This window comes from Apostichopus japonicus, chromosome 14 (genome assembly GCF_037975245.1).
Source record: "Apostichopus japonicus isolate 1M-3 chromosome 14, ASM3797524v1, whole genome shotgun sequence".
NCBI lineage: Eukaryota > Metazoa > Echinodermata > Holothuroidea > Aspidochirotida > Stichopodidae > Apostichopus > Apostichopus japonicus.
In genome coordinates this window covers 23,775,569-23,798,106 of record NC_092574.1, presented here as the reverse complement: position 1 = coordinate 23,798,106, position 22,538 = coordinate 23,775,569, and the positions used below count along the sequence as shown (strand labels likewise).

The window sequence follows — 22,538 nt, the reverse complement described above, 5'->3', positions numbered from 1 at the left end:
AATAAAAAGCATTGGTTTGCTTTTGCCAAGGTCCCTTTTCCTTTAATCATGTTATTTATTTCGTGTGTGGATAAAATCACTCACCACCGAAAACGAAAATATTATACCGGGGAAAATTAGGCCTACTCGAAGTTAAAAGCTTCAATCCATCGCCAGAGCAACAATGTACGTAAAATACTACAGTCCCACTTCACGACATAGCACACACCTTAAACTACTGCCGAATTCCACCGAAAATTAACTACAATGCTACCCAAAATTGTTATTTTATTTTTGCAAACCGATGGTTAGGCAATATTTTCCCATTGACTTAGTGTGGTGTTAGGCTACCATGTGGTCGACGGTAGCGGCAATATCGAAAGTAGTCGGTGAATATTTTTAGTGCGACACAATTTGAGCGAATAAACAGATGGTTAGGCTAGATTTCCATGTTGACTTATTGTGATCTTAGGCTACCAATTGGTCTTAGACTTGTGGGTGTTTTGGGAAAACATAGTTTGTCGAGTGCACGTGTCTTTGTTGTCATCAAGCAGCTAACTCTGGCAGTCCATAGCAACATGTCCTTTGCTCTCATAGTTATAGCTACTGTATACGTTCGTCGTGATTCAAGCGTTAATATTGAAATTATTCTCATAGGAAATTGACGGGATGTTAAGGTGGATTATAGACGGGATAACTATCAAAAAAAATACTAACCGCAGTTACTTTTTACTGAACGTTATTCCAAATGCGATCGTTTAGAGATTAACGTGCTTCCTTTCAGAGTACTGTTGGTGGTGTACCATGTGTTTCCTATCAACTGCTGGTGCATTGTGTGTTTTCTTTCATGACATTGGAGTTTAAACGTTGTCAACTATATACACTGGCCAGTACATGCTGTCATGAGTTATATAATCTCCTTTTCGGTGAAAAGAAAAACAGTGGCAAAAATACGTGAAACAATGACATCACACACCGACAAAGGGTCATCCCCCTCCCCCCCCCCCCCAACGACCCTATGTCATGTCATTAAAAGCTATTTATCTGCCAAAAGGAAAAGGACTTTTTCTTAGGGTTTGAAGTAGCTGTTCATCAATAGTCTCTCGATCTCATATGCATTTAGGGGCCATTATGATGCCTGGGTTTTGCTTCTTTAACTGACGGAATATATATGAAAAGAGGATCATTCTCATCTACCAGGCAATGTGATATGACTCATTGATAAGTGTATGCAGGGCTATATGTGTGCAGGTGTATACACTGAGCGACTTGAACAAGTATACCAGCAACTTTCTTCTTCGTCTGTATAGGTATAGTAATTTCGTTGAAGGTGCTATGTTGTTGAGATATATAGGCCATGGAAGAAACTGGTGAAAACCAGTGAAAAGATAAAAGGTGTTTGCTGAAGATATCTCAACCCCCCTCCCCACCCAATATCATGATCTGATTCCCACATCATCAGCTATAGAAGAAGATGAGTTCATGCATAGTTTTACTTTGTTAATTTCACAGTTCAATATTGAAGATGGACTTTCTTAAACGTTTCGGACGACAAAACGAAGCAGAGGAGAAGGCAGATTACAGGGAAATCCACCAAGATGGCAAAGAAATGGGTGGTGAGTATATATAGTTCTAAGTTCTGTGTACGGTGTGTTATGTGTCCCTTTCTCGCGGTTTATTGCGTCATCAATTGTCACGTCGTGAAGTAAGTGTACTTGGCAAGCTATCGTCGATAGCCTATAGCATTTATAGTGCCTGCCAGCGATGGGAAAAGAACATTGCGTTTTGAGAATGTTGATTTATACGTTTGACCAGCCAGGTAAGCTACTAGAGATAAATACCCATCAATTACAGAATTATATCGAATCATATGCTTGCATGAAGGGATAATACGTGAGAGCGTGTCGGCTGTAGTAACCTCATTGCTCAAACAAGCAGGCGCGTATAGTCATAGCCAAGGGGGAAGGGCGAAAGGGGGCGACCGCCCCCACCCCCACCCCCTTGAGGATATTTTTTTTGTATGTTTTTATGATATCGCTAGTAATTTTAAAAGAGAAAATGGTAAGATGCAACTTACAAGGTCTGGGAAGTGCCATTTCCAGCGATCTGGGAGACATTTTCGGCAAAAATGTTCTTGTGCGCTTCGCGCCAACACATGGCGGCGCTACGCTTAGATAGTTTGCAATGCCGTATCTACGGCTCCGATAGTTTGCCTTATACAGGTTCGCCCCTCCCTTGGCAAATTCGCCCCTCCCTTGGCAAGTTCCTCGCTATGCGCCTGCAAACAAGTGTTTCACATCGAACCCTTACATGAAAGGGAACAAGCGCTTGGGTGGGACGTAATCCTTCATCCAAGCATACATGTTTGATAGAATTGAGATAATTGAGATACTTTAGATAATTATAATTAAAATAATTGAGATATTCAATCTCATCACATGCTTTGCATTCTAGGAATATGTGAGACTTCAAAGCTATCGAGTTGAGCACGACAGAAACAAAACTTCACTGGTGTTTAGGAAAAACTATATGTACAGAAAGTATTTTCTGAACTCAAAAGTGATTTGTGATAAAACTGAGCAATTGTTTTTTTCGCATTTCCAGCCAGCTTTCTGTAAAATATCTTGCAAAAGGACCATTCTTTGTAAAAACTGGCGAAGAACAGCTGCCCGTGTATACTGTGGGCTTTTTTTTAATAGTTCAGCATTTAAACCTGACGCTGTCAGGTGGGCATTGAGGTCTCTTTTCAGACAGCAGTTTGCGGCTCACAATAGCTTATAAATAACTGAGAATATTTTCTTTTTTATTAAAAAACGTTATTACAGATAGCATTTTCTGAACTCAAAAGTGGTCTTTGATCAAACTAAGCAAAACATTTCGTCGCTTTCCCAGCCAGCTGTCTGTACAATATCTTACAAAGTAACTTTCTTTTTGTAAAATCTGGTGAAGTTTCAGCTGCCCGTGTACTGTGGGCGTTTAATAGTTCATCATTTAAGCCTGACGCTGCCGAGAGAGCTTTACTTCATTTACTTTAATGTCTCTTTTGAGACAGCAATATCCGCCATATGGGAAAGTTTGGTGCATATAAGTGTTTGGTTCACGCCCTTAACTGTGTGATCCACTCTGATAGATATCATATTTTCTCAGAAACTGATCCCCTCTTATATAAGCATATAACTAAATCAACTCATTTCATTCACCATGGAACAAGTTAAACCTTTCTCTTTCAATTGCTATAAGTCTCATTCTAATATCCTGAGTAAATCCCTCGTCAAAAGAACTGATTCTATGATTAAACCTATTGGAAACACAGATCTTACTGTTGATTTCGGCACACAGCAACCAAGAAAACTGTGTATAACTTTTGCCCCTTGTCATTGGTCAAACTCATATAAAGTGTTCTTATAATTTACATATCTCTCCCTAAAACATGCATAAAATTAATTTTGATTGGACAGGAAGAACCCTCGTCATTTTGACATCGAATTGGAAACAGGTTTAGAAATCTTTAAACCCTCCTCTCTTTGTATATTTCTTTGTTTTGGGATTGCGTAATACCTCATCCGCGTATTCTTAACGATGACGCTTGTCATGCATCTAGTACAAGCGTAGCTTGCATTTTTCCGATTCTCTGTTCCATTGTGTCAGCATATAATTTCATTTTCAACGGTGTTTTTTTTTAATCACTTTTATTCAACTGAACTCTCTTTTAAATATAGGCTGGTACACTTGGGAAACATATCACTTGGCATTTGCCAGAGTGTATTTTGTCGTTGTAACCTCAAACTTTTTTCTCCAGATCGTGAATCTTATAGGGCAAATTTAGCAAGGCAGTAAATATTTGAGAACGACAATTTTGAACGAAAACTACCATAATTCTAACCTGTATTATAATGGAATTGACCAACATATTTGTTACGTGAGTTGCAACAAGAACTTGTTTGTTAACTCACGATGACCTCAATTGCGCCAATTCACAGATAGATTCCGAGAAAAATCCTGCTACGCGCTATTTAGAAGCAAACATTCCTATATGCTCACAAAGCTTATAGAAAACCAGAATCTTTTTTTTCAAGCACTTGTAACATCAAAGTATATTTTTCTAGAACGGAAAGTCAAAGCACACAGCTTCTTCTTAATAATTGTGCACATTTTGGCAAATTGAAAGCCTACGTTACCTGTACGAGACTGTTTTGGTTTCTCCAGTTCGAATCTTGTAGGAAAAATTTAGCAAGGCAGACGAAAATTATGAACGAAAACTACCATACTTCTTCCCTAATGATGGAATTTTCCAACATCCTTGTTACGTGAGTTGCAACACTGAAGAACTTGTTTGTTTTAGCACGATTATACCTCAACTGCGCCAATTTACAGTGCGGACTTTGGCAAATCGAAAGCCTACGAGCCTGTTTTAGTTTCTTACTAATATAGAAAGTAAAACCTTGTTTAGAGTTTTCCAAATAGTTTGAATCTGAAGGAAAAAGTGCAAAGTGTGACATTTCTGTGCAGACGATAGAGCAATGAGCGTTACTGCCATGTTGAAAGTTAAATATTTCAAAGACAGCGAATCATTCCAAACTCCTGCGAGATAATTGAAAACAATGGACACGTCGCAAACACTCCTCGGTTGGGGTGTATACCTAATTCAAAAACATAAATTGTTATACCATATATGGTTTTTCCCCAACTTCTTCTGGGTTCAGTAGAACGGCCGATAACATACTTCCGTATGTATCGCATTAATACCACTAAAACTGACACTTTCACTTAACAGATTCACTATAGTAGCTCAACTAGTACCTCATGAACAGGAGACTGTAAGGGATTAACTTTCCTTTTTACGACAGTAAAATATCCATTTTGGATAGATACACCGAGTATTGTTTTTGGGTGTTCTTTCTCCATGCATGGACAGTATGATTTCTGAAGCCGCACGTTCCGAGAAATGTCGCTGTCGCAAAGCTTCCTTGAAATGCGACATACCAAATGTAGAGGGAGTGAGCCTTTTTTGCCGTAGAGAGGTATCGGTAACATGTCCACGGTTCAAGTCAGGTTCAACCAGCTCTCGACTAGCTAAATTTTTAATTCAAGGTCACCACCCTGAAGCAAAAAGGCCAGCGAATCAAATAGAACTCATACACAGTAGTTTTATCAGCACTATAGGTATATTTAGCACCTGGTGAGATGTCTGGCCCAAAACAATTATGGCTTTAATTATCATCAACTGCACTTTTTTTGACGTTTCAACTCTCTGCCCCTTGTAGCACCCGCGTAGATTAACTCAGTTGTCAGGTCGAACTTAGTTTTGATACTTTTCTTTTAGTTTGTCATCTGACATTTTCCATTTTAACAATAGTTCTGTAATAATGCCAACAACGTTAGGTGAAAATGGCGGCCCCCCTTTCGTCGCTTTCCAAAATCAAGGGCGGCATTGTCTAGCACCTCTCCAAAAATTGAGTTGAGGCTGGGTTTTATATAGCATTAAACATGCTTGATACTTCATCATCAAACTCGGCAAAATCAAATTGTTGGTTGTCGGTAAATCACTTTGCCCCACAAACTGAGATTTTCCTGAGTAATCAGGTTCTTGCATAATCAGGTTCTTTACTGCACTTCGGCGTCTCTTGAATTGTCTCAAGAATGGGTTTTTTAATAAATCGAGAAATCTCTGGGGTTACACCCGCGGGAAGCGTCTCCGACTGCGTAAGATTAGCCGAACATCAATTAGCTGTTCAGAATAGTCAAGTTCTTCTTGAAACACATTTGGCATTAAGCATGCATGTGCAATTATGCCTGCTTTAATCAGATTTATACTGTGACTTATTGCAGAAGTATAAGGCTAAAAGCAATTATATATCTGCCTTAAGGTTTTCTTCTAGTGGGTAACGTAATTTATATTGCAATTATGCTTGCGAATTGCTTTCGTATAAGGCCTATATGTCTAACTGTATAGCAAGTATTTCTGCTTAAACAGCACTCTGTGTAAGTGAAAACGTGATTCTGCATCTGATTCTTAGTTGTTAATTAAGGCTAAAGTCCAAGAACAATTAAGTAACTGCTATATTTTAGCAACAAGTCTGATAAATGCAATGCAGTACTTCAATGATTCAAAACAATTATGCCACTGAAAGGTATACAAATAATCCACAAGTGCCACATAGAACATTGAAAACGCATGCACTTAGAGGCAGAGAGTATAGCAACTATTCGTTTGTTACTTATATGAATAGAACGGCCATAATGAGGTGCTTCTCCTAAGATGGCTAAGAAGCAACAAATATCACGTGAGGCTACTAAAGCACCACGCTCTCACGTAGTCCTGGAATGCAAAGCATGTGATGAGATATCATGCGGATTTTTACACTGGTTACTACACTGACCAGGCGGAAAAGTACTGCCATGCAGCGGATGCATATAATTAACACATTGAAAACAGACGAAGTTAGGCGCAGCAGCGTGTAGGTGTATGGACGTCGAAGGGCTGAATCGAAAAATCATTGTCTAATTTCTCTTATTCGTCTATACTTTCAAGGTCATTGCACAATTATTTGGATGCACTCATGCGGCTGCTCTCATGCAGTACCGTAATGTACGGTATGGCAGTTCAATCTCATTGTTAGTCAAAACTAGCCTAACCTTAATAGAATAGAACAGTCTTTTTTATCGAAATTTACAAGTTTCGGTTTACGAGTTCTACAACATTTAATTTTCATATTGGATGATATTGTGCTCAAAGACTTGGTTGGAGAACTGATTTCCGTCTATAATTCAATGTCAAATCGACTGCTTGAATCTGGCTAGTGAATTCCCGATACTCTCAGAAAGTCCGCAATCCCTTTGGCAGGACGACTCCTGCACATATCGACACGAGAATGAAATATGGATTTAAAGACCACCTCTCTCCTCCCCTTCGGCTCCTGCCAAAGAAGACCTTGATTAGCCTAGCGTGTGTTTAAATCTTGTTGCCATAATTATTTCTGTCTGAATTATCTACCACTGTTGCTGACATATATCAATAATGCATTATACGTAGTTTATATAGTTCACCACACTGAATATATGAACAGTAAATATGATGTTACCCCCATGCACATCATTGACACCACGTATCGATCAAATTAGTAGTACGCCATCAGTCTTTAGGCTTCCTTAGACGGGGGTAATATACAGTTCAGATACAATGTTTGGATTTGTATGTACTTTTGGTAATGACTGCGATATCTTTCGAATGTTAATAATAGAGACCCTATAGTAGGATCTCTAGTTAATATTATAGAGTAGCGCCCTCTCTTCTTTTTCTTCTTCCCCTCCCTCTTCCCCTCCCTTCTTCTTCTCCTCTTCCTCCTCCTTCTTCTACCAACTTTGATGTACTTTTCAACATTTTATTTGGAACACTTGCAAGTTTTTTTTCTTCATGGATACATTCTTTGAGCCCGAATTTGTGGGGACCAATATTTTTGGGACAATTTGAGACCACATTTTGTTTACATTGCAAATTAATTCCTCAACCGTTAGTCGGATTGTATAGCAGCCAAGCTTGGTGTACAGTCTGTTGTTGGTTGATAGCTGGTACATGTAGGCATAAATATTATGCGGTTGGTTGATGACATACATCACTTTAAATTAATATTCCACTAAGCAAGAAGCCATAGTGCCCGTTGGGCTTATGTCTTTAAAATGTATCTTTTCTTCATAGGGCTTTAATGCCATGCCTAATAACTGAACGCATGTGATAGTATAATGTTGATACTTTTAGCACGTCTAGTATGTGAAGTAATTGCTGGCATCTATATCAAATCATACCGTACACATCCCCAATGCTATTGGCACCACGCTGCTGGATTCTATTGCCTTACTGTTCTTACATGGTTTAGGTCTTTCCTAATACAATCTCATACATTATTTCAAGGCTTTGACCAAATTACACGGTTAGCCCGTAGTAGCAGGCGCAAAATCGTTGAGATATGAACCGCGCGTGTTACAACGGTGGTGATTCATCAATATACAATGTCCCTTCTGTGCCTCCGTATGTATTGTTGCTTGTTATCGCTTCCTGGAACTTGAATGGAAAACTGAATGGAAATTTCCATTACGATATTATGGAACGCGGGAAGCATACTTGGCACGCGATCAAGTGAGGTCATGGAAAACACACTGGTGGGGCTGTATTTATATATATTTAATCAACCGGCTGTAGGTAATTATTTTCTATCTAGTTCAGTGTTGCGAAATTATTCTTTTGTGACTTCCATTTATGAAATAAGTCGCTTTGTGAATACTTTTTCACTGCACGCCGTTACATTGCAAAGACAGTACAGAACAAAACCAAAAAATATTTAAAAATTTCCAACTCACTCACAGTTTAAAAGTGCAAAGTGGTCGATGATGGGTATAGGCGCGGCCTACGGTTTCTTTATAGTTGATATAAATCTGTTGTAACCACTGAAACAGGTGGGTTGAGTTGCATTGTGTTTAATGGTGTGTAAGTGGGTTCAAGTGAAATACCCTTGTATTTTGGTGAACTGAGACCAGCACAGTTTAAGTTCAAATTTTGAAATCTTGAAGTCATGGTTACCAACGCAAAGTACAATGAACGTTTCACGAGTTACGTCGGTGTTCTCGTTTATATGTCCCCGATGATGCACAGATATATGAGCATCGATATGTAACAACATGACAACAGAACTCAGACAGATGCTAAACTAAAATTGAAATATTAATTTATAACAATACTTACAGTATGGCAAGGTCACTAAAATGTGTAAGTAACAACAAATGACTGTGATTGGCCTCTTTAGTGTTACATTTGTCAAATGATTTGTTAGATTTCACCAAACATGGTAGACACCGATTCTCAACAGACAGCCTGACAATCAGAATATCCAGACCTGACTACGATATATATACATAGAGGGCCTGCAGGGGAAATATATTGTGTAGCAGTGTGTTTACTGTGTTATAATTTTCATCGAATATTATCAGTGGCGTAAATAGCCATTTTCATGGTGGGGCACGGGGGGGGGGGTCTGGAGTGTGTGTTCGGGGCGGGGGGAGTTGCGCCCACGAGCAGTTCGGTCGTTTTAGGAACTTGTGCAATATGCCCCATTCCCAAACACTTGCAACCGTGGTAACGGTACTGTTATGAAGGTTGTTTTTTTGTTGTTACCCAAATTGAACAGTTCCATCCGCTATATATTGTTGAAGGGATAGTCCAACTAAAACTATGATCTTGCTATACTCTTAGCTGACAACCAGGGGTGTGCTCTGTTCTCATGCTGTTTACAGTACATAAATGTATCGTTCACATATTGTCTACAAAAGCCTTAGTATTTCCTTATAATTGGATGACTCCGTTTTTCAGTGAAACTGTATCATTTGCCGAATCAAATTTAGAAATTGGATAAACTTAATAAATCAAATTTGCTATAGTGATGGGATTTTTGAAAATTTGGGTTCACTTTTCGTCCATTCAATTGTTTTGTCTGAAGTTCTCATTTTGGTCTGGACTTTTCTCATTTTTCAACAGTACAGTTTTTCCATTAATAGACAGCTTTAGGTGAACTTTCGTCAGCTTGTGATAATTGTTCTGCAATTTAAATGCACTTAAGCTTTGTAATAGCTTAAAATAAATAAATTTTTTCCTTATATGGTAAGTTTCCACTGAGACGCTCATTTTGCAATGTATTTTGCATTAATGAATATAAAATTAACTCTTCGAGCTAGGTGAAAGTGACTTTGTATGATGATGATTATTATGATTTGTTTGAGACATAAATCAACACAAAGCGTTCTGTTTAATAGTTAGTGAGTGGTATCTGCAAATTTTCACTTCCGTCATAAAAAAAGTATACACGGATATTTCACTTGTTGCATTGTGGTTATATATATACCAGCAGATTTGCGTGATGGAAAATGTTAGCTTTATTACCTATCTTTGACGAACTTTGTTAAAATCGTGAAGTAATCCACTGTGTAATATCTGTGAATATCTGTAACCAGGAAGTTTCCATAACAACTGCCTGCTGTAACCATCTTTTCGTTGAGTTTACAATGTACGCAGTGACCATGCGAAATCAGAAACCCAATATCTATGCTCTGTCTTAACTAACTAGCGTACATGATGGAGACGATGATTGTTTGGGGGGGGGGGGGGGGGGAGGACTTGAGCAGGATTAAAAAGTGATTTAGCGTCAGTGCCGCCCTCCATGGGTCATGTGATCAGAGGATGTGGAAGAGCATTCAAGGGCAGTGGAACAATGTGACTGATTTTAGGGTAAAACCACAAACTCACCTCAAACCCGACGAGACCTTTACCCCATCTTCGCCACTCACTTACAGAATGCAACCGCCCATGCCAGTACCCTTAAGGCACGGAAACCAAACAACTTGATTCACTCTCAACCCCCCCTCCCAACCCCAGCCCCCCCCCCCTAAATCGAGACTGTTACCGTATGAGCATAACGATGTTACTACGTCAAGAGTGTATCGAGAGTTCTTAGAAAGGGAATTGAACTTGAATGTTATCCACAGGGTCAGGTTAAAGGTTGGTGAGTAAAAGCTATTGTTACCTATACAAAGTAATGTTAATGTATATCATGGTAAAGAATAGTACATTTAAATTAGGCATACATGTCGTCTGCTCCTCGTCTGTCCGCATTTATTGTAATAAACACATGTGAAGTATCTGCATGCATTGAGCCACCTGTCTGAAAAGATTAACCACGTGATCAACTGCAGGGAGTCAAAGGCATTGTTGTATTAAGCATGTAATATATACCATACCGCTGGAATTTCAAGTAAGACGGTTCCCATCGTAGCATCACTTCTGCATTCTTCACCAACGGTTAGACTTCTATTGGACGTGTGTATTTGTATCCCCTAATTGCTGTGCGAATCCAGTATAGACATGAATTCAACAGTGAATTCAACAGTGAATTTGTGTGGTGAGTAGCTAGCATCAGATAAATTAAAATTACTTTTTAATTTTCAAACCCACACTATTCTTCAGTGTTAACTTGTTTTTGTTTTTTAATTGCCGCGCTCTATAGTCTTTCAGATAATGTGGAGTAGAAAGTGCTGGTAGATACCAGGGATGTTCTCGATCGCATTAAGATTAAAACATATCAAATTAATAAACATGGCCATTGATAAGAATCAACGAGTGGCTGGGTGAAAATCTATTGTCATTTCAGCTTGGGAGACTTTGGAGTTTTGCTGTTTTCGTAACTTTCATTAAGTTTACAGTCGTAAAGCTCGAAACGGGCAATGTTAGATTCAGTTCACAGCCGTTGATGAATAATTACCTAAATCTAGTTCAGACTTCACGTTGTATAGTCATCTATATATAGGGCCTTCATTAGCATTGCACGGGCCCGACACAGATTGGATATTTAAAAAAAAGGAGGGTAGAAAAAGGGGATCGGGTGGGGTGGTCAAGGAGTCCAGCCAGTCTAAAATAATGTTGAAATTGCCACTTGTTGCGGCACCACACCCATGTGGATATATCAGATGGGAACCTCCCCGGCCTCCAAGGCCCCCAGAGTCGGGCTTATTCGTTACAGACCTATATCACGGATCAATAGTCATAACTTCCAACACGCGTGCGACTCAAACTAAAGTAGCATATGTTCGAACTTTGCCCAAAATAAGAACAATGAAGACAATTTTGACTTATGTGGCACTTGGGGTAATTTAAATTGGTGAAATTGTCGTAATTTTAACTTTGGTTGGATACATATTTACGGTAACGTTTGTAGGGTTAAATTTTGTCCCAACTTTTTTTCTTTCTTTGAGTTGTTGAGTGCTTTTCTGGATTGAATATCGGATCAGTAGTTAAAATATATTTTCAGTTTTGTCAGCTTTTCACAATGCGGATTTCTCTATATATATATGACATAGGCTTATACAATCCGAGATTCAGTATTATCAGAAAATCATTTATCTGCAGGTATTTTCAGTATAGTGAATTTATGCGTATATGAGCAAGACAAATGTTTTTTGATGAATACTGCAGTGTCAATTTAGCTAAGAAACATTGTAAATATTTATAGCAATTTTCAAGGCAATGATTAAAATGCAGCAAAAATGACAAATCCCTTATTGCGCGTAAGTGACGAAATCAACATTTTGCTGCAAAATGACTATTTATCAGATGTCATCAATTTTGCAGCAAAATAAAAAATTGATCACTTAATGCAACGTTTTGCAGCCAACTGATAAATTACGCTCAGAAAGTCATCATTTCAACAATTTTTAGGAAAATGCTAACTTTATCACTTTCGCCAACTCAACCATTTGCAACAAAATGATCATTACGTTCGCATCAGAAATATCATCAATTCAACATTTTTTAGCAACATGATTAATTGAAACGGAATTGTAGAGAAAGACGGCCCCCTAACGTTTCCATACAAACATTTGATCACGACAACACATTGAAATGCTTTTTATTAAAAAACTCGCATGATATTATTGAGTTTTTTTGTATAGTACTAGTGGGATTTTTTATTACATCACATGCAATTTGAACTACCATTCCCCCCCCCCCCCCCCAGTCTATAGCACGCTATAGAATGTAATGTATTTGCTATATTCAGGATAAGTTACCGCTGAAAACCACGTAATGTATTGTTCGATACTCGCATGCTGAGAGAAGTCACATAATCCATACTGTGAAAGAGCTGTTGTTATAACTTATATAGCTATAAATATAGCTATATATTTATAACTATATATATATATATGTATATAATGTATATAAGTATTATATATTATATATCAGATATTATATCATATATTATATCTTATATAATTTATTATATATATATATTTATATATATATATTTTTATATTTATATATATATATATATATGTATATCTATATATGTATATAATGTATATATAGGCTATATATAATATTTATTATATATATTGTATATATAATGTATATAATATATATATATATATTTATATATATATATTTATATATATATATATATATATATATATATATATATACACAGGGGCATCAAATCTATCTCAAAAAGGCACACTGTGTACTGTTTCTTCTAATCACTGAGATAATTCAACTTTGTTATATTTATTAATAAATATGACATCTTTGCCGATATTCGAGAAGCATCGAAACAGGTGTCCCCTGCAAAGTAGGGTCAAAAAGACAATCAAGCTTTCATCGGAGACTTCAGAGAAGCTCCCTGCTTAGATGGAGGTAGTTTTTTTTATATATAGTTGAAACCTTGCTTCCATTGTCTAATGTACAAGAAAACCACATAGGGTTACTGTGATGACCTCAATCAGTATGATGGCGGATAATGATGTCGTATTAAATCTCTTGGACATTTTAGAGTAGTGCAAGAAACAAGAGATTCTAGAGCTATATAGTGACGAAATATTTCGATTCATTTCCTCTTAACTTAAATCATAATATAATTAACAAAACTAATTTACCACATTATGAATAGCTCTATAAATACAAGATGCTGAATTTTACGTCATTTCTATCATACCTGGTACCTGTACGTTTGCACTCCTTAGCTTGCGACAATTGGTAACAATTTCTGCACTGCGCCCCCTCGATCTTTTCGGGAGAAAAGTAAGTATCGTCACACCCAGACCAGTATTTCTGTTATGAAATCGGACTCAAAAAAGCTAGTCCGTCCCAATAAAAACGCACTACTCTCCCCTTGAAAATCAACCATCGCCTTACCCAGTGTAAGTTTGAGTAACTGGGTCTCAGAGGCCCATGCAAAAAATTTCCACTCAGGGTAAAAACTACTCTAACTTCCTTGCATGATGACACGTGTAATTATTCCTTTAGTTTTTTCGTAAGATTTGAAGACGGGAGCTCAAGAAGTATTTAAAGTATTTAATACATATACTACTAGTGTAATTTATTTTCTTGCATTGCGTTTCCAATGACCCACTATGGCGACACACGTGACAACCTATAGGCATTATCTTTACTTAGATCATGAGCTTTTGTTTTTAAAATAATTAACTGTATAAATTTCTTATCGCCCGCCATAAAAAAAAAAATCTTATCATTTTCTTGTCGCAGAGCCTAAAGATGAGAAAAATGACGCGGAAATCAAAGACGAAAGCACCGACTCAGAAACAGGGCGGGATAAATGGGGTAGTAAGATGGATTTCATACTGTCATGTTTGGGCTACGCCATTGGTCTTGGTAACGTCTGGCGATTCCCGTACATGTGCTTCACGAACGGCGGAGGTAAGTGTATAGTCTTATTCACATCTTAAAGAAGAGATACTTGAATTAAAACGTGCTTGACTCATGGCAACTATATCTAATACTTTTTGCATGGGCATTATGTATTTTACCATATCAGTATACTATAAGAGAGACACCATTTTGCCAACTGCAGAGTGTTGATATTTAAATATTTGGTGTATAGTCATTTATTTACTGACCCCCCCCCCCCCCCCAAATAAAGAGAGAGAGAATTTTATGAGTATTGTTTGGCAAATGTTAACGATATGGTGAAGATTATTGTTTAATGAAGCATTTCCTACTAACGTGTGAGGGGACGGTGAGAGGATAGAAACAAACATCAGTCTACCACCCCCCCCCACCCTATCCCACATGTTCCTACGCCTATGGGAGTGATACAAAGGTGATCTTTTACAATTGTCCTTCTAAGTGTTGTTTTCTCTATTATTATTATTATTATTATTATTATTATTATTATTATTATTATTATTATTATTATTATTATTATTATTATATTTTATTATTATTATTATTATTATTTTATTATTATTATTATTTTGTGTAGGTGCCTTTCTGATGGTTTATTTATTAATGTTGTCACTTGCTGCTTTACCGGTCATGGTTCTCGAAATGCTTTTCGGACAATTTTCAAACCTCGGATGTGTCAGTGTCTGGCGGATGAGTCCCCTTTTCAAAGGTATGTTATCGAAATAACAGTTGAACGAATTTGTGTTATCGATATAATAGTCCATATAATAGTTGAAGGAATGTACGTTATCGACTTAATATTATGTATGTTAGACCTTCGCGCATAAATTTTCATGTACAAACTATACAAACCTTTCTGTTAAAACGAATATAATATCTGACTTGGGGAAGGAGAGAAGGAAGTAAAAGAATACCGACTAATGACAGAAAGCATTCAGAATGTAACCGTAAGTTCGATGCACATATGATGTGTTGTTATGTGCTAAAGGTAACTGTCTGTTCAAAATAATTATCATTTAATTCACATAGCAATCAGGATAACCCAGCATTCTGTTTAGTGTACATGGCAACAGACAGTGCAGAGAACCAAGAATTACATCGATGTTTTTCTCACTACCACTTCATGCATATTTTGAGCTGATCGTTTGTCAGCCTATCACAGTGACAGATTGCAGATAACGACCCCTAACCAACAATTGTCTCCTTTTTATTCACACTACAGGCATTGGTTTCGGTATGGCGCTGATATCAATGTACTTTTGTATGTACTACAATATCATCATCGCATATACAATATACTACATGGTAGCTTCTTTTAAAAATCCATTACCTTGGTCTCATTGTGGTAATGAATGGAATTCAGAAAACTGCTACACGGATGCATCCAGAACGAGCAATATTTCTGCTACGGATGCATCTGTTACGGATGCATCTGCTACGGATGTAACTCCATTCAGTACAGAAGATACAATGCCTGATAACAGTTCGAAAGTATGGGCTGCAGAAGAATTTTGGGAGTACGTATATTGAATAATTTCATCATAATTTTCAAGTTTTAAATAATTTGAGTATTTCGTGCCATCTTTTAGTATGCCATAAACAATATAGAAGAAAGCATTGTTATATTGTTTCCTGAAGCTGTGCAATCTAAACAGATAAGTTTTTTTCCCCGTAGGAATCATGTACTCGGAATGACTTCCGGTTTGCATGACCTGGGTGGTATCCGATGGGAGCTTCTCGGTTGTTTCTGGCTGGCCTGGATTGTTGTTTATTTCTGTATCATTAAAGGTGTCAAAACATCTGGAAAGGTGAGTTTACATACCTACAACCTCGCCACCAAATACACTGGAAAGTCAACTAATATCCACCAATGTTTAAATTTCTAAATTGGCCACCGTAAAGACTTTTTGTCACTAAAAGATTTGATTGTCTTAAAGGAACACTTATCAATATCTGTGAAGATAACTTAAAGAGTCAGACCCTCCAAGAAAACAATTTTTAGCACCTTAAGATTTTGGGCCAATGTTGATGATTTTTGGATTTAGATCTTGCGGTTATAAAGTACGTCGAAAGTTAAAAGTTGTGCGGGCGTTTAGTAAACTTCTCCAGTAAATATATATATATTTTTTAAGTTCTTCATTCTGCAATTGCCTTAAGATTGCGAGCAGAAGTATCATTATATATTCAATGGCTCGATCTCACAAACTGAAGTTTCCATATGACGTCATTGGACCCTAGTTTATACTTATTCTCAAAATAAATAAATAAATAAATAAATACGAACTATTTCTTTTCATTGTTTTTCTCTTTCTTCTCATTCTTTTTCCATACTATAGGTTGTGTATTTTACGGCAGTATTCCCTTTTGTAGTCCTCTTTATCCTACTCATCCGAGGGGTTACTTTAGAGGGCGCTGGTCAAGGAATTATTTACTTCATCAAACCAAACTTTGAAAAGTTGATGGATGCTCGGGTGAGTCAAACCTTAACTATTTTCAAGCATAGCATAGGAAAATGAAATATATGTGTAAGTCGTCAATTCAAGGTCACCCGGGACCAAAGACCCCAAATACCATCGATATAGCGACACCACGTTGTTGTTTTTTGTTTGAAATTTTTCTTCCGTCCACTAAACACATTCCAGACAAGCATATCCTGAGCCATTTTGTGACCTATTGAAGTACGATGAACCTGGGTAGAAAAATACTCATTCAATACATGATAATGATGATCGTTAAGACATACCTTTAAAGTTAAAACACTCATATATAAGATTGGCTGTGGAAGGTCTCTTATGCTTGCTGGGGACTAGGGCTTTTCTAACACCTTCAATACCTAGATGCTGGTGGCATTCTAATGTACATGGCCTTCACATCAATAGTGAACATATATCTGTCGTGGTTGGCAAAGTGACATTTTCATTGAAATTCATAATGCGTCTTAAAACGTCCTTTGAGTCTTTGCCAAAAGAGTCCATCTTTCGAATTTCTGGGTTGATGTAGAAATCTACCATTTCTGCGAGTCTCTCGATAGGGGAGCCACTTCACGAACTCACAGGGCGCATGTTCAATTTCCCGCTGTTCGTCAACTTCTTGTATGAGGTTTTGGCAAAATGTAGTCTCTGTATTCTTTGGGTACTAGATGATGAGTGGTTTCTTTCTCGACATCGCCTTCATTCAGCATCTTCAAGACTACTGCCTGGACCTTTTTTAACGCTTCCGGTGTTTTGTCCATATCATTTTGTCTGTAAAGAATTTGGCATTGGTAACATCATGAGAGGCCCTATCAACATATGACGTGTTGTTCTGAATCACAAAAGCATGTCCTTTTGTCTTCTGGCTTTATAGGACCCAATGGCCTGTCCTTCCTCTTTATGAGAGGTTGTCATGGGTATTGTTGGGGGCTTCAAATTGTCCACATCCTTTTGTATTATTTAAGAAAACATCTCTTCCATAAAGTTCTGCTCCTAAAGCAAGGAGGTTCCTGGCGAGAGGCATTTTCATCTTCGTCATTAGCGTGTAAAAAAAATTCAAAAAGCCGGTCTTCTTTGAAGTTCCCTCTGAAATTCTAAATGGTCTAACTGAAGAGGCGTGGGACAAAACTTAATAACTTTACTTAAGAGGGACTCTGCAATTTCGGTTAATAAAAAAGGGTTGTCTGAAAATTGAAAACCTGTAAGTAACTTGGAGACCTTCAACTCGACGCTTTTTAAAGCGATGTTGATTTTAACCTGATGTTTAAATTTGCCACAACTACCATATAACTTTTACGATATAACATCATACACCCTACCTCATGCATCCTGCATAAAACTCAACGGTGGGCTAATCTGACTTCAAACTCAACGTTTTTTTCTCAAGGGTTACGTTTGCCATCACGACAGTAAAACTGAAATTCTTTCAATCGAATCTGTATTATATTGTGCTATATTGATTTAGTTATCTCATATACGGGTATTGACTATTAATTCTCAACCTCAAGTTCTGAATCCCTGCGTAAACAAAGTAGAAGAAATACCTGTGGACAAGATATTTCAACCATCTCCCAATATTTACTTTTTTTGGCTTCGTCAATATAGGTCGGTGCTTCTATAACGGAATCTGCCCGAATTGTACCCCAATAAATTGCCCCCCCCCCCGGCCCACTTTCAAGTATTTTTTATCTTTAAAAATTAACCTTTGCACACACATCTGTTATTAAATATGGTATCATGAATAACTGGGGTTTTATGGTAGCTTAAAAGTGCCATCAAGATAAGTTGTTGCAGGATTTCACATATAAAGCAGTAGTTGTTTTGGCACTGGGGCCGTTTAAGACCTTTAAGTTCCCAGTTTTTAACCACTCTGGCGGGAGTTTGAAAAGGGGTGCGGGCACCAGAAACCATGGATCAGCGCCTGTATCCCCATACAGGGTGCACTCAGATATTTTATATACCCTATCACAACACAAGGAATATAAAAGAAAATTATAACCATGAATATGACGAGCAATATGATGAGAATATGATGATGATTGGGTTCCTTAATCAGAATTTTTCATAATTCCTTCTTTTCCCCCTCTCTCTCTCCTTCCAGGTATGGACAGCTGCAGCAAACCAGGTTTTTATTTCGTTTGGTGCTGGCTGGGGAGGTGTGCTTACGTTAGCTAGTTACAATGATTACAGAAATAACTCCATCAGGTAAGAAACGCATTTTCTCGATTGAGTTCATAACGTTGGAGTGCAGGAGAGAGTTAGGAAGTTTGGCTATACTTGTAAATTTTCGCGAGAAATGTTAACTTGGAGTGCTGTGGCAAAAGTGTAGGTTTAGTTACAAGAAAGTTTACAGGATATAGGACACTATATTGACGACCATCAAGACAAACTCAATGTAATGTGCTTACTTGAAGCTATGCAGTTTACAAATGACCTAAACTGACATGGTCCAAACTGCAAATTGGGTCTCTTCATGGACTTATGTGACGTTTGTCATAATATAACTCTTCAGATGTGTGCCCAAAATGTGAGATTAACAAATTCCCTTCAAAGATCGACTACATAAGTGAATTATGGTTTTGATTTCCTTATAATGGTTAGTAAACACTGGGAGCCTGGCTATCACGTTTGTTTCTTTTCAAGCAAAGACTTTGAAGGTTTAAGAATTCTACATATGTGTTGTATATCGGGCTATAGTTTAAATGGTGTATACTGTGTAACGCGCTGCAGTAATGTTCTTTCATTTTATTATGATAACATAATCCCGATTTTTTTTGTTTTTTTTTGGCCTATTGACAATAACCGTTATCATTTCATGATATGATGCTCCTGATATCATGATATCATGAGGCTAGGCTATAATTCGATCGGTATCGTAAAATATCCATTTTTCCCGTTTTCAGGGACTGTATGATTCTGGTGAGTCTCGGAGCATTGACAAGTGTCATGGCGGGTTTTGTTGTGTTTTCTGTCCTCGGTTTCATGGCGCACGATACCGGTTTAGCTATTGAAGACGTTGTCCGTGCTGGTAAGTACACGTGGCATGTCCACGTCGCCTTTCGATCTGTTTAGTTTATGTAATTCACAAGAGTTTAGGAAGACGACAGATGCTCATTTGAAACCCCATCCTCTCGGAGCATTGACTATAGTGTCATGGCGGGTTTTGTTGCGTTTGCTGTTCTCGGTTTCATGGCGCACGATACCGGTTTAGAAGTTGAAGACGTTGTCCGTGCTGGTAAAGTACACGTTTCATGTCGAGAGTGTACCTCTCAGCATCCGACCACGACGAATACTAGAGGGACGCGCAGGCACCCAATTCATTATCACTGCAGTGCAGGTATGGAGAACGAAGTTAATCAAAACCACAATTGACAAACCAGAAACACAAAATCCACGGAAGACTGCGCCGCTTGACAAAACGATACTGAATTTGTAAAGAGGTCACGATAATCTGGTTCCTGGTGAGGCCTTCATTTTGGATGATAATGAATGTGGAACAAACCCTCTAAACACTTTACTACAACAGTTTTTTTTTAAACCATAAATTCCCCTCAGTGCACTTCCCATCCACGAGATAAACTTGTTGTTGTTCTTAGTGTTTGGTTTGGACCAGGGGGTAGGAGCCGGGGGGGGGGGGCACTGGGGACACGTTCCCCCTCACTTTTTTACAAAATAGCAAATGTGCCCTACTGGCAAATAAAATGTGCCCCTTTGATGAAGAACTGTCTTTTGGATATCTTAAGCCTTTTTTTAATTTTACTATTTTATTTTAATTATTTATTTTTAGTCTGTACATGCTAGTTTTAAAATGATATCCCATATCTTTTTGTAGCAATAAACAATCTCAATAAATTAAAAATCAATGATGCAGCGCATCATAATAGTATTGATAGCATACTTACACATCATATATATGTAAGTAATATGGCCGGTGTGTATCGGTTTATAGCATAACTATAGTGGTGGTTGTGGAATGAGAAAGTGCCCCTGTGGTGTTGGTCCCCCCCCCCCCCCACTTTTTGGAAGCTTCCTATCCCCCTGGTTTGGACTGATTGATCTAAAGCGCCGATTTATCACATAAGGCCTACACTTTTTCTTAAGGAATGATAAATTAGCGCCTGTTACACTCAATGCTAAGTGGCTAAGACTATACATGCAATGTATCGTTCTTTGTATGACAGAAATCGTTATAATGGAAACCAACTGAGGCCTGCTTTAATAAATACTCCAGTGCATTTATCGACACCCGCTAAGGATATGCCGGGATGACTGAGCCTACAGACTTAACGATTTCTGTAATTTTTTTGTTGTCTTATTGTTATTCCTTATTTGTATATAAAATTAATGTGCAATAACAATGAACAGATATCTTTCCATCTACACCCACGCACCCAATTACCTACTCCCCCAATTACCTACTCCCCCCCCCCCTCCACCTCCCAAAATATCTATATTCGGCAATATGCCAAGGAAATGTCATTCTTTTAGTTCGTTCGTGGAAATGGAGTTTCTGTCGGATTTTAGCTTGAGATGTCACCTATTTGTTGTGATAATAAGGAGAGACAATTTCGATCTATATGATATGCTTATTTCATGCAAACATAAAATCTTACATTTGTGTGAAGAAGATCCTTTTTTTTTCGTTTTGTTTTAGGTCCAGGATTAACTTTCATAGCCTATCCAGAGGCTTTATCTAGACTACCACTGCCTCAGTTATGGTCAGTTATATTCTTTTTTATGCTGTTCACCCTCGGATTAGACAGCCAGGTAAGATGATCATCAGATCAGTGATCTGTAACAAATTAATCTCAATATCCTCCTCATTCTCCGTGAAGATTATCTAGGTTATGAGGCATATGTAGATTTTTAGATTAGGTCTATAATGAGGTATGTACACAAGGTTGTGCTAATAATAATTTAATTTTGTTTGTGAAAAAGGTTTGTTAGTATCCCTCTGTAATTTATTTGAATGAAATGTTTAACAGACACGCATGTGTATATTATGATTTCTTTTCGATTTTACATATCTATACATGAATATTAAGTTACCAACGAGAATTAGGATCTATCTATATCAAGATATATCTGGCATTTTCTTATCTATAGAGTCTGGTCAGCAATATTACATGTCATCATTTCTAAATTTAGAGACCGAAAGAAACTTTTTCCTTGAAACAAAAATCAGGTACGGTATGAACTATGTTTTGATCAATTTTCTTGATTGCTTATTTCCAAACAGTTCGTTACATTGGAGACTGTTATCACAGCCATCGTAGATGAATTATCAGAGATTGCTCCTTGGGTCCAAAAGAAAAGGTTCTTCATCATATTAGGCACGTGTGCGTCTATGGCAGTCATCGGGTTACCGCTCTGCTTTGAGGTGAGAATATACAAAAACCAACAAAAGTGATTTGTAACTTTATTATGATATAGATTTTCCCTTAAATCTTATAGCTCAACCTGCACCTCCCAACAATGTAGTTAATGTCCCACATTTACGGACCGGCGAGCTAAACTGCCGCGGTAAAACTCATCGCTTCGAACAAACTGTTATTATAATTTGAAAGCTATACTTTCCTTAATTTACTTGGCCATTTTCCGCTGTCGTCGATGAGAAATGAAATAAAAGCGACTATTTTTATTTCAAATTGTCTCTCTGTGATTTTTAAAGATCGTACCTATCTTCATCTTTCGAGCGACACGTCATCACGTGTCATCAATAAAGATTAAGTATCCAATCGAGTATACTATGGGTCGCCGCAGTGTTTAGAGGGAGCTATTTTGCTTTACAGTGTAGAGAGGCTAAGGTACTGAAAACAGTATATGGTCATTTCTATATAGCTTGTTGGACT

General features: G+C 37.6%; 1 protein-coding gene across 6 annotated transcripts in view; it reads left to right on the top strand.

Annotated features, from left to right (window-relative positions):
- The window catches only part of LOC139979625 (sodium- and chloride-dependent glycine transporter 1-like), a 55,605-nt gene that overhangs the window by 25,910 nt on the left and 7,157 nt on the right, over positions 1 to 22,538 (top strand). For 5 of the 6 annotated variants that reach the window (XM_071990606.1, XM_071990605.1, XM_071990607.1 and 2 more), the window contains exons 3-12: positions 1,492 to 1,595; positions 14,057 to 14,227; positions 14,793 to 14,924; positions 15,438 to 15,732; positions 15,891 to 16,023; positions 16,552 to 16,686; positions 18,788 to 18,891; positions 19,590 to 19,714; positions 21,341 to 21,453; positions 21,926 to 22,066. In XM_071990606.1, the coding sequence (XP_071846707.1) occupies positions 1,505 to 1,595; positions 14,057 to 14,227; positions 14,793 to 14,924; positions 15,438 to 15,732; positions 15,891 to 16,023; positions 16,552 to 16,686; positions 18,788 to 18,891; positions 19,590 to 19,714; positions 21,341 to 21,453; positions 21,926 to 22,066 (1,440 nt within the window). In that variant the 5' untranslated portion in view covers positions 1,492 to 1,504. Of the gene's footprint in view, positions 1 to 1,491; positions 1,596 to 10,762; positions 10,923 to 14,056; positions 14,228 to 14,792; positions 14,925 to 15,437; positions 15,733 to 15,890; positions 16,024 to 16,551; positions 16,687 to 18,787; positions 18,892 to 19,589; positions 19,715 to 21,340; positions 21,454 to 21,925; positions 22,067 to 22,538 lie in introns of those variants that run through there. The other variant, XM_071990610.1, reaches the window with a different exon arrangement.